The sequence below is a fragment of the Cardiocondyla obscurior genome, linkage group LG18, assembly GCF_019399895.1.
Source record: "Cardiocondyla obscurior isolate alpha-2009 linkage group LG18, Cobs3.1, whole genome shotgun sequence".
NCBI classification, from domain to species: Eukaryota; Metazoa; Arthropoda; class Insecta; order Hymenoptera; family Formicidae; genus Cardiocondyla; species Cardiocondyla obscurior.
This window is the reverse complement of record NC_091881.1, coordinates 1,460,092-1,473,254: the sequence shown is the minus strand read 5'-3', so window position 1 is coordinate 1,473,254 and position 13,163 is coordinate 1,460,092. Positions and strand designations below refer to the sequence as shown.

Below are 13,163 nucleotides of genomic sequence, written 5' to 3'. Positions count from 1 at the left end.
CTCGATAGATTTCCGCGATGCCGTGACGGCGAAAGGTTCCCCCATTGATTCTATCGTATAACGAAGGGCTCGATAATGTACGGTAATCAGATTTTACAGTTTATTATACCTGCCGGCGAATAAAGTCATTCTGTCAATAGAACGAGAAACCTGATTCGATGTGATTAGACGAAGTCTTGTAATGTACTACGTAATTTATGGTTTCTTTATCTATTCTTTTACTATTATTTTTATCTCATTATAATATAAATCAGGCATATATGTATATACATAATTCTGTATATACACTTGGCAAACACCGAACGAACACAACGAACGTGAACATTCGTAATTTATTTGTTTGAGAATGTCCTCGTTCACTGTTTGGTCGGTTGCACGTTCGTTAAGTTTATACACACTTTAAGACATACGATAAATATGATATAACATGTATATAAAAAACGTTATCTCTTAAGATTATGCAATATTCATTATTTAAATATTTCTATAAAAGAAAAATTCTCCTCTCTTTTCTAGTAAAATATTCGAAATTTTTATTTCTCATTTATATGCAGATTAATTATAATTTCAATGCATTATGGTAATGTTATAGTATTGTTATAAAGTGTGTTTTATATTCTCAAATAATTTGGTTTTCTCCTAAGTTCAATCACTCGGTGAGCAATTAACGTACATCGTACGTATCGACGATAATAAAGCATCGAAATAAAAGTCACGTCGCTTAATTCCATTAATAAATGTTCTATGCAAAAAGATAAAAATGCCAATAATTTATGTCACCTTTTTGTAACTACGGAACTGTCACACGTGTTTAAAACTCGAGCTTACAATTATTAATATTTAATGAAGCATGTTTTAACAATGACGGACACGCTATTGTGCCGTTTATTAATACGCGCGACAGGACAATACCATGGCGTACGAGCCAGATCTAATTAGGAATCCGGTGTTGGGCGCACGCACGGTTCATTAGGTCATTCAGCTGTTATACCGGCGCTAACGAATGCCATATTCCGCAACCGAAACCAAGTTCGACGTCGCGACGCATCCTTATTCAACGCATCCGTCCATAGTAACGCACATGTACGTCGCGTCGTGGAAAATATGCGAACTCCCGATACGCGACGGTGTCGCTGTTATACTACACGTCGCATTTGCATACGTTTCGCGGACATAGCGCAGCTCGTTCGTGAAGGTCTGTGACAATTCAAGCGCGAAATGTTTTCAGTAGGGAAATAGATGCCGCCCGAAAAGAGGGCCAGCTCATGAACGGGAGTGCCCAATTACTCGCACGTACGCATTTGCATATCGCGCGTATTTGATGATTCTTTTTTTTTTTATCGACCAAACAGGAAAGTTGAAAACCGCTTGCAGCGCTGGTTTACGCGAAAATTGCGTCACAGCTGTTTTCATAATTAAATGGATATTGCGTGCGCGGAGAAATATGCGATGTATTGACTAGATATTCATGTATCGTGTAACGTTATTTTCATGCACTGACGATTCAACGTCCATCCACACTCGCCCGGGAAAATTGAACCATAACACGGAGATTTATTAAAGAGCGGGAGTTTGACATTAATCCATGTAGGTTGTTATTACGTACGTGTGTTCACCGTTTGAAAATAAAACGACGGTTTTTGTTCTTTAACGACTCATCGTTACCGGCGTATTCGGTGAAGAATAGAGTTACATTGCGCACCCGCGCATTATCTACACGTTTGAAAGCTAAAATATTTTGTGCCATTTTCTTTTGATAGTTCGCAGGCTGCAGAACACGAATAGAAACGAGTAAAGTGGTGCGTTAATAAAACAACCGACAGGAAACATACCTACATTCCGTAAATCTCAACGATAATTGGAAAAGGATGTAGATTTGCCTACAAATTTTACTTTGTTCGAAAAAAAATCTAGCGTACAAAGAACCTGGAACGTGATATAACGTTACATAAAATTAATTTTATAAATGTGGTATTGGTAATATCATATTAATATCACAAATATTTAAATACTTAAAAAATTTTAAAATTAAAATTATGCGTAAGTTGCAGAACAGCGCATTGATACGTTTCAAAATCGAGCGATAGCAATATTAGCACGCAATGGAAAAAGCTCGTACAAGAAAAAACAAAAACACGAAGTGGATTGTTGTCGAGATGAAAATATAGATCGCGCGAGGCGATAAATTTCCAGTAATTTTTCACAGACGACAAATTGGATATTCAAAAAAATTGGCGAACTGTTGGAGAGTTTGTACGGTCACGGGAGAAAAAAAAAGAACAGAAACTTTACGATCGCTCTTCCTCCCTTTCGTTAGTATTTGAATGCGAAATCCTCTTACAAACGCGGCGTTTTGACTAATGGTACGCCATTAGTTGTAACGAGGGGTACTTCATTATGCTAGATCTATTTTCTTCGAGCATCAGACGCCAGGCGAAAAACCCGACGGACGTATATTTTGTCTGTCGTATCGTCTTAAGACTTATCCAGCTGCTATAACGAATACGTCGCCAAAGAAAGCGTGGCCCGTTTCACGTTGAAGACGATTTGTCGGGTTTTCGGGGACAATGTTCCTCCGTTCTGCCTCAAGCACTCATCGACCATTTGTCAAGTCGTTGACAGAACGTCGCAACGTATTTTTACGTTAAAACGTACGTCGTGGCATAACGTCGGAATGTATCAAATGTTCACGACATCACGCGATTTTACATTAAAGAGAGGTCGTTTTTATTCCAATGCTAAAACGACAATCCGAAATTGTTTTTTCAAGCGGCGAATTTTTTTTTTTAATTTATTACGTTACTTTTCCGTGCAGCATGTGCACAGTTTTATTGCAAATCAATTAAAAAGTAAAAGAAATAACACGTACATACAAGTGTTATGATTTTACGGATATTATTAAATCGGCGAAATCATCAGTGAGCCGTTTCTGATATAATTTCCAATCCTATTAACTTTTTTGTCTACTTAATCTTTTTCTATCGTTAAAGTGTTATTAAAAAAAAATTTTTTTTTTTCTTTAATCTACGTAGAAATTCGCGGTAAAAACTTTATATTAAAAGTCTGATCGAAATATACATTCTCGGGGTTGGGAAACGTAATGCGGGCATACGAGTTTTTCACCTGTTGTGTTCGGAAACAAAATATTCAATTAGAATTCGTCCCATCCCGTCACGCCGCCGCGGGGGTTAAAAAGGTGAATATATTGTACAGTCTCCGGCAGAATTAAAAGTGGATCGCAAATCTATCTGGCGAATAGCGTTGCCGAAAGTTCAGCCTAGCGTGGTGCATTCGTACGCCGCGATGCGAGAAGCGCATTCGGTATTTCATATTTTCTGCATTTCGCGGCAAATGCGTCGTCGGCGTGCTTGTATCTACTGAAAACATTTGTATCCGGCGATGAATGATGTTGCGAGTTATACGGTAATCGTGAAATATACGCTCCGATGCGTCCAAGCTACTTCCGTTTCTTCTTATCAATCCAATTCTGAAATAGCGGCGCAAAAATATCTGCTGAATATTTCAGCGAGTTCAATTTTTTTTACCGCCGCGTATTATCTGAGCATAGGTTCGATTCTGCCTGGACATAACGCGCGAACGAACGTAGCCCCCGAAGAATAACATTTGCTGAGATAAAGAGTAAAGTAATACGTAGTACCGATACTTCAACATGATCAGACGTGTGTGTTAACAACGCTCGCGTTTCCGGATATAAAACAAGGCACGGAATAATTCACCATTTTACAACAGCATCTCTCGTCCGGTTTAATCCCTGGATATGCTATCAACCGCGTTGCATTGTACGAATTCCGCATGCGGAACGTTATATACGGAAAGGGGATGAGAAAGATTAATGTACACCGTAAGTTTCAGTCAAGATGTGGTGCGGCTTTCGTGAATTGATACGCTCGCGCGAACGTAATATCCGCAAGCGTTAATATAAAGCCAAGTCGAGTTAATTGGAGCTAGAAAACGGCTGGAGTAGCGAACGAAGGGAAATGCGAATAACGTATTTCCCATGTGTATACAGCAAAGGGAGCCCGTACCATAATCTTCCGCGTAATCTTCTTACGGCGAAGCGCGAGCGCATTTTTGGAAAGTTCCAATCCGTCCACATTACATGCAGCCTGATCCTGTAAAGCCAACGATTTAATGGCTTTGCAAGATTCGCCGCTCTCCGCTGGCATAACATTATTTATAAATACCTCTCCCTTTTTTTTTTTTTTTTTTTTACTCACGACACCGCCCAAAATTGTCACACGATAGACAGTTTTTCCGTCTTTCGTTCACGAAAAAGACGAGTTCAATTATAAATGGAACCCTGCTTGTAAAAGTCGCGCATTTTCAAGGTAGACACGTCCGCGAAACAGATACACTGAACTTCAGCGATTTCCGTCGACTGAAAGAAAATGTAGCTTTCCTTCGACTGGAGGGAAAATAACTACGCGAAAGAATGGAAAAGTGGAGAACACCTGTCTCATTTCATTTTGAGATCTTGGACGACAGTATAACGGACAATTCCGGAAATAATTTCATAAACTAAGAACATTGCGAGTTCGCGGGATATTTCTCCCGTAATGCCGCGACTTAAAGCCTACGCGATATGCATAAAAGATTTATGCAAATATCCAATCAACCTTAGATATTCCAACGTTCGAATCTGCTCGCCAAGTGTGACACGGTTCTTTCAAGATGAGATCATTTTAAAATTATTATCTAGTTAATAGTTTAATGACAATGTGTATATATAGATTCTATCCAATTAGTACGCTGTTATGTCGTCTGTTAAAATTATAGACATACATTAAGGAAAAATCTTGAATTTCGTAATTAAAATCGGATTTTCTATTAAATTGCACGAAACGACGGGAGATGGTTAAGTGATAAGACGACCGACATTTAAACAGCAATTAATTAATAAATTATTAATCACGTTTCAATTTAATCTTCCTAGTCGGTCCTTTGCGATATCATACTTTAATCAATTTAATTATTCCTAGCATCTAAATCGAGTTCAAGTGTTACGATGAAAAAAAAAAAAGATCTTACAAAATTAAATTATGTTACTATTTTGAAAGCGTTACTTCTCTATAATTACAAGTTGTCATTTATATGGCCGAAATAAAATCGTGCAAATATTACGGATTCATGTCATAAAATCTACAAAACATACGATCATTCGTCGGTTTTAGTCGGCGTTGTATCGCCGCGAGCACAAAACAATAAAAATATTCCAAAAACTCAATTATTTGATTTCATCGGTTGCAATGCATATTAATCGCACGCGATGTTCGACGATCGATGTGGTTCCACGGAAACGCGTACGTTGGTTCCTATCGCATGCGTAGTTACACCCAATAACGCATGTTAATCACACACGATGTATGCTAGTAAAATGTAAAAGTGTGCATTCACTTAGCGAACAAACACCGAACGCGAACATTCGCAAAATAATCAATCACTACAAAAATAACACACATCACCGACGAACGAAATTCGCAATCGCTGTGTTCATTCGCTAAGTGTATACACAACCTTAACAGGCTCATCACACATTTAATATTAAAACGTGCTAAGAATTTAGATCGCATTTTAAAAATATTAATACAAATTAAATCGAATTAAATAACTCAACTAGAAATAACTAAACTAGAAACGTCTGATTTAATTTTTTGTGGTAAAATAAAAAATCTTGATATGATAATGTTATAACATCAAAATGATTGAGCTGTAGGGTCACGCCACGCAATTGCGAAAGTACAAGAATTATCATGCAGCGAAGCGAAAGCAAAAAATAATCGACAATCATCGTGAATTTATTAGATAAATAATAAGTAAAAGTAAAAAATAAAATTGCCTTCGTTCTGTTTTATATTATTGAATATTCGAGCAACGGATCATCGAGTTATTAGATACATATTGATCACAAATTAAATTAATCACCTACAGAAATTCTTTGATTATATCGCGTTATTATTAAAAAAAACCGATAATGTTTGAGGGGATGATTATTGAATTTTCTTCCTTTCTTTCCTCTGCTCTAAACGAAATTCAATCGCCTAAGCACATTGGCATGGAAAATGAAAAAAGCGCGTCTGTTGCAAACGGCGTTATCGAAGTGTCGACGTCATTCAATCTAACAGAGTGTCTTTCTTTCCTTCTCTCTCTTTTTCTCACTCGCTCGCTTACTAGATTGTACAATTTATTCTACGCCAACCGCCGCACAAACAAAGCGAAGCAGACTATTGTCGGGCAAGAGAAGACAAATCAATTTAGGAGACGTCAACTGGCTAACCGAAAAGATTTTTACTTCACGTCTGCGTCCAAATATTCGATGTACTAATTACAGTTCTCGGGAGTGAATTATCTTCAAATTTTTTATCACGATTCACAGATTGAAAAACATGTTAAAAGCATGTTACGCATTAAATCCATTTCAACACGTACAGCATAATATATTTTAAGCTACATTGCGAATTTGTAATCATTATATGTCATTTTAATTGTAAAATTTTACAGTAATAAATTTATTATCCTCTTTTTCTTTTTTACTTTTCCTTATTATCTCGCAATGCTACATATCAAATATAATCTATAAAATTACATAATTATTAAAAGTATTAAAATTATTAATAGAATTTATAAATGGAACGCTATTTCATGTCAATTTTTGATATTGTTACTGTCGGAAATTTTCTACTAAACGATGTAAAAAGATTTCGCATTATAAATTCTTTCGCGCAATGTAAAGACGAGAAAAGAACATCATCGTATTTTCAAATGAGAAACTAATGAGTCAAAATATTAATTTTTTTTTTTTTTATTATTCTTTACTTTTCCCTCGCAACTGCGAACTCTTTACGTGAAACACGTGATCAGCGATCGTAGGCACGCAACGATATGTTGGCCAGCAGTACTCTCGCAGTCGCGATCCCATGATCCCTGTACCGGAAGAGGTCCATTAGTCAGGCAATGATAATGCCAACGGACACCCGGTCACTAGTAACGTAACGGAGAGCTCGGCTCTGCAAGTTGTAACACTTTCGCGTCTTGAACAGAAGACAGTCTTTAGCGACAGCTTCGCTATCGGCATTGTCGGTTTTGCTGCGGTTTCGCTTTGAATTGTTACAAATCACTTTGAGCATCCACCTAAAACCACCGTCGATCGTACCTTATACTTCCGACTGTGGGTTTAAGAGAATTGTGTATCGGATATCGATGCGCACATTGCACCGCAGATGTGCTTCTTCCGGGAAAATTAACGAGAGATTGATTCCGCGCTAACGAGTCACTGATACATCCCGGCAATATTTGCCTGCGGAACGACGATAACATCGTGACGCAACTACCAAGAGAGCGATTCTCGCGGCGCAATTGCGCCGGATGGACAGCAGTGCGAATATTACTATCAAATGGGGAAGCAGTAAGTGATTACTTCGTGGGTGGTGGCGGAAGCTTCGTGGCGATTTTGTTGATCGGGTTTGCGGCCGCGTAGGTGGAACGCGTAGACCGCAGCGAAAGGTGTTCATCGTGAAAATAAATCATTCACGCGCGCATCGGTGAGCTACGACCATAATAGTGGCACATTCATTGCATAATATCAGTGTTAATTTACAATTGTCGCCCGAAGCTTCCCCCCCAGGTGTCATCGTTGGAAGAGTGATTTTGACATTTGTGCGGAAAGGGAAAATTGACCTATTTCCGACTCGCAATGCGCTAAAGCGCGCCAGCCTCCCGCATTTGCAAATCGAAAAGTTTCTCTACGTGGATATCCGCGACCTGTGCGAACTTTATTAATCGCCTGAGTGTATCTGGTGCTCAACGAGAATGCGAGAGTGTCTAAAAGAACGTCTGTATTGCGCAGTGGAATCGATTAGATAATCGATTGACTATTTACTCACACGGTGATATCATAAGCGATGCCTAGTGATCACGCGAGAACGCATCGTCATTCCATTTTACGTCTTCCGTTGAGTATATTAAGAGCTAGGAGAAGATACGATATCCGCCGCATGGCTCGGTGAGTTTAAATGGTTGACAAAGCAATTAAACACGTTATGAGGTCGCGAGCTTATTATATAATGAACACACATACTAATGTTAAAATGTAATTTGATCGGAGGTATCAGTAACAAATATCTCTCTTCAAACGTTTAATTATTAATCTTTAAATTAGAATTCCATTTTCAAAGTAAAACCTATTTAAAAACATTTAATTATAAAATAAAATACTAATATATTCAAACATAAAGTGTTACCAGTGCTTACGTCGTAATTTCAGTTATTAAAAAAAATTTTAATCAAGGCGTTTTCAATGAAAATTATTACTTTCTTAAATTATAAATTTAATAAAACGAGCAAATTTTTAATCTATTAAAAAAAAAAAAAAGAATAAATTCTTTCTAATTAATCATTTCAGAAGTGTTCGATCTTAACACATACGTAATAAAGAACAAAGTGATTCGTTACTTTTCGATATGTGTTCATGTACGTTAGCTTTTTTTTATAAATTTTTACGAAGACGTTATCAGCATTGTAATGTTACTTATAGATTTATCAAATAAATATGAAAATATAATGTTATAGTTATTAACAAATCTACATAAAAGTTTCGCGCAGTTATCGCAGCTGCCAATAAGCTGACGTTTATTATACATGAATATTTTCGTATTATAAGTTTGCGGTACGCCAGTGCGATTAAAATACCGCTCGTATACACCATTATTGCTTCGTGCCAGAATGTACGTCCTATATTCTACACTAGTAATAATTCCAGCGAATTTCCATCTTCCATTTCTATATAAAGTACACAGTTATTGAATAAATATTAAAATGAAGGGAAATTGAATAAATATTGCACTATTTTAGCGATGTTATTGTGTCGTAGCATTTCCCGTAACTGCATATATCCATGAGTATTTTAAACAACTTGTAAAAAGATACGTTACGTTTGAATAAGCAAAGAAATTGTTAATATAATATACATTTTCTGTTATTATTTTCGTAACCAAGTATCAACCTGCATAATATTAACAAGTAGACTAAAAATTTTTCCGCGTTATAATTAAAAATTAATATCAATTTGATTTGCACGAGCCACAGTCTCTATTATGTCTCATAACTAAAGAAGTTGTTCGAGAGTATATAATGTATTTATATTAAATTTCCTGTTTTTGACTGCTATCGCGTTCCATTCTATTTCTCTCTGATTTATCAAACTTCCGTTAATTTGCAGACTCGGTGTACTGGTACACCGTGGCAGAGCGAACAATGGATATGAGAGGAGCAGAGGCTAAGTAGCAGGCTGCAGGTACAGAAACGGAGACGGCGCGAGGGGAAGATTGGAAAGAGGCGTACGGCCGACAAAAAGCGAGAGTGAACGCCAAGGGGATAGACACGGAGGGCGAAAGTAAGGCACGGAAAGGTCGGCCATTGTGACAAAGTTGTGGGGGAGAAGCGTGGAGTCGCACGAAAAATGAGGGAGCAAGCTCTATCGGATGTGTGGCGGCTGATGTGGTTGCTATGCCTCGTTTTAGCGACGAGCTTAGCGCAAACGTCGCAGGTCTGTCCGTCTCACGGCGAGATCGCGCCCTGTTACTGCAGCGTAAAAAAATCCGGCCTGGACATTGTGTGCGAGTCCACCGACTTGCAGCACATTTCCAAGGCCATGGCCGTGCTTAAAGGGAGGCCAAATCTCATAATATTCTATCTTAGGCTCAGGCATAACAACCTGCCTAAATTGCAAGGATATGTATTCCTCGGACTCGACATACGCCACCTCACTATCCACAACAGTAGCCTCGCGGTACTCGAAGAATCTTCCCTTAGTTCTATCGGTGAGTGTACGAACAATATTCGTTTATATTGGAAATGCATAAAAAATTTTTAAGTCAACATTAAAAGCGTTCAGTCGCAGAAATTAATTTAAAATCGATCGCGAATTTAACCTGTCCTTTAAATCTTTTAAAATGTTTTCGCAACCGTCCACATTCGGAATTAATTATAAAAAATTGTAAAATAAGTTTTTTTTACACCTATCGTGTTCAAGATAAGCGAAGATATTACATTGCGTGTGCTAGGAGTTTAATGAGAACGCGAGATATCTCAACGCGACATTATTCAATTACATTAACCCGCATAGTTAAAAGTATACATTACATTCAAAAATTCCTTTTCAAAACGTAACTATGAATAATAAAGCTCAAATTTATACGCTATGTTTTATCAAATATGTATTAACAAAGAAAATGTTCATTGAATAAAATGGGAATACATAAAATTATATAGATATTATATTAGATTAAAGAGATTTTCGAAGGCAACATCGGTCAAATTATAAAGTTTATATAAAGCTATTCCGCGAACGCAAATACAGAATCAAGTAACACACTTCCTTACAGGAACGGGATTGACACAGCTGGATCTCTCCCAAAATTCGCTGAGTAGCGTTCCATCTATCGCGTTGCGAGACCTTCACCATCTCCTGATTTTGAATTTAAACCGTAATAAAATCACAGCCATCCACGGCAGGGCTTTCGAAGGTCTCGACACACTCGAAATTCTCACCCTTTATGAGAACAAAATTTCCACTATAGAAGCAGATGCTTTCAAAGGACTCGATAAGTAAGTCACTGTTGTTTATTGAAATTATACTATTCTATGCTGCTTGGAAGTCGAGTAAAAACTAAATCAGAATAATATTTTTTAAAACCTAAAAAAGATACTCGAAACTTGACGAAAATCCACTCGGCTAACAATTAATTTCGAATAACTAAATCCTAAATTTATAACTTTAACTTTTACATTATTATAAGAAGCTTTTAACAAAAAGAAATCTCAATAGTTTAGCTTAATTTAAATAATTTTCTCTAAATCTCATGCTTTTAGTCGGAGACTCAAGAGACTTAATCTAGGCGGAAACGAACTCACGAGGATTCCAACTCAAGCTTTATCTTCATTAGAGTTATTGAAGAAATTAGAAATGCAAGAGAATCGCATATCTACTATATCAGAAGGAGATTTCGAAGGTAAAATTCTTCTTATTTCGCACGATATATATTTTTTTTTTTTTTTAACAAGTCAGCTTTTGCCAATTTTATTTCACGGAATAATTGTAATTTTAATTAAACCGACTTCTTTTTTAAATATCTGCTATATGTATTCAATTTGCATATAAATAAAGCGCTTTTATAAAATGAACGCGTAACGAGTATTTCATACAATTAAATGAAATGGGCTCATCGATAAAACGTTTTACCCTTTCAGGACTGAAAGCGCTCGATTCATTAGGATTGGCGCACAATCACCTTCGCGAGGTTCCGGCGCGTGTATTCTCCCACTTGACGCAATTAAACTCTTTGGAACTCGACGGAAATCAGATTACCCACGTGGATGCCAATGCGTTCATCGGTCTTGAGGGTAAGTGTAGTTACAATTTAACGTAAATGTGTTCAACTCGTTAACTGGGGATACACGAACGTAACATTTACGATAATATGTTCAAATAATAGTGGAACTGATACTAAAATCATTCTTTTAGCTGCTTCTCTCAAATCAAACATTTTAAATTTTAATTTATTAATGTATGTAGCAATTTTTTTACCAACAATTTTTTTTTTGTCAATAATAAGAGTACAATGGTTAGTTTAAATTTTCATTTGTTAACTTCTCTGAAATAATTATAAGTTGTTGAATAATTCAAAGTAGAATCGATAAACCGCCTGAAACCCCGATTTCTCAATGTAGCCACAACATTTGTGTGCGATTCAGTTTACCATAAAATTTCCGCAGTCTTTGCAGATCACGTTCTACTTTATTTATCGTCGCGAACGATACAACTGCTTAGCATTTAAATTTACCGCACGCTACAGCGATGCAATCGGTCTCCTTTGGGAACGTGGATATAAATGAGCGAACGACACTTTACAAACTACCTTTCATCTCATTGCATCCTATTAACGCAAACACGACTATCAAAATAATATTTCGCCAAAGCCTTGTGTGAACATCGACGGTTCATTTGAACAACTTGGCAATCGAGATAAATCAAACTTCGTCAAATCAACAGTCATTTATAAAATATAAATATAACAGATAAACCAATATTTTGGTATTTTGTTTGGAATAATTTTATATATCAAAAAATAAAAGCAAAAGGATATTAATTGCAAAATGCTTTTATCAAATTAGAATATATCTTGTTTTTTTTATTTATATTAATATAAATTTATGAATTATATTACAGCAGTATGCATTTTTTTCCTTGATATAGAATTATTCTCAAATATCTTTTAAACATTTTTTTTTTTTATCCACTGTCCAATATTTAATTAAAATTTGTTACTAGAGAACATATTCATTTAGAACTTCTCAATCATGTATTATTTTCGCCAGTGTTGAAGGATCCAATTAAAGCTCTCGAACGAAATATTTGAGTCATGCTTGCGTAAATTCTTCCCGATCGATCGACTGTTTATTCATCACTACGAGTAGCTTGATTTATTTATAACTAGTTACAATTCATCTAAAGAAGTTTGTTTGAGCGTGTCGTAACCCTTGTGAGAACTATTATTAATACTCTTCACGTAACGAAGCAGTTTACGTCAAATGGATATTTACTTTTATGTTAATTAATATTTTTTTTTTAATACGTCTTTTCTCGTAAATTTCAATTTTTTGTTTTAGAAAATCTACAATATCTACGACTGGGAGATAATAATTTGCATTCGGTACCGAGCGACGCTCTACGACGTTTGCATCGCTTACGTCACCTTGATTTGCGGGCAAATAACATCACGGTATTGCCGGAGGACGCTTTCACGGGCTACGGAGATTCTATTACTTTCCTTAATCTGCAGAAAAATATGTAATATATTCTTCTTATACGCATACACTTAGAAGTACATTTAGATCAAAGAGGATTTTTGTTTTCCTAAACAAGCGAAATTATCTACATTGCTATGTGATCTTTTCAGGATTAAAGTCCTTCCGCCTCTGGTATTCGAAAATCTCAATTCGTTAGAAACCCTAAATTTGCAAAACAACAGACTCACACACATCTCAGAAGAAGTTACGGAAAACATCGTTGACACTCTACGTCACATCGATATGACAGGTATGCCACTTTTTTTTTATCCTACGTTTATTAATAATATCGCTTTTCT

At 36.4% G+C, this 13,163-nt stretch overlaps 2 protein-coding genes across 5 annotated transcripts in view; one reads left to right on the top strand and one right to left on the bottom strand.

Moving 5' to 3' along the window:
• The window catches only part of LOC139109576 (pre-piRNA 3'-exonuclease trimmer), a 140,736-nt gene that overhangs the window by 108,017 nt on the left and 19,556 nt on the right, over positions 1 to 13,163 (bottom strand). The gene's annotated exons all lie outside the window — the stretch shown is intronic.
• LOC139109577 (carboxypeptidase N subunit 2) overlaps positions 1 to 13,163 on the top strand; it is an 81,002-nt gene that overhangs the window by 61,793 nt on the left and 6,046 nt on the right. For 3 of the 4 annotated variants that reach the window (XM_070668735.1, XM_070668734.1, XM_070668733.1), the window contains 6 exons: positions 9,236 to 9,836; positions 10,401 to 10,623; positions 10,888 to 11,027; positions 11,266 to 11,418; positions 12,685 to 12,865; positions 12,975 to 13,114. In XM_070668735.1, coding sequence (XP_070524836.1) covers positions 9,476 to 9,836; positions 10,401 to 10,623; positions 10,888 to 11,027; positions 11,266 to 11,418; positions 12,685 to 12,865; positions 12,975 to 13,114 — 1,198 coding nt within the window. In that variant the 5' untranslated portion in view covers positions 9,236 to 9,475. Of the gene's footprint in view, positions 1 to 7,268; positions 8,021 to 9,235; positions 9,837 to 10,400; positions 10,624 to 10,887; positions 11,028 to 11,265; positions 11,419 to 12,684; positions 12,866 to 12,974; positions 13,115 to 13,163 lie in introns of those variants that run through there. The other variant, XM_070668732.1, reaches the window with a different exon arrangement.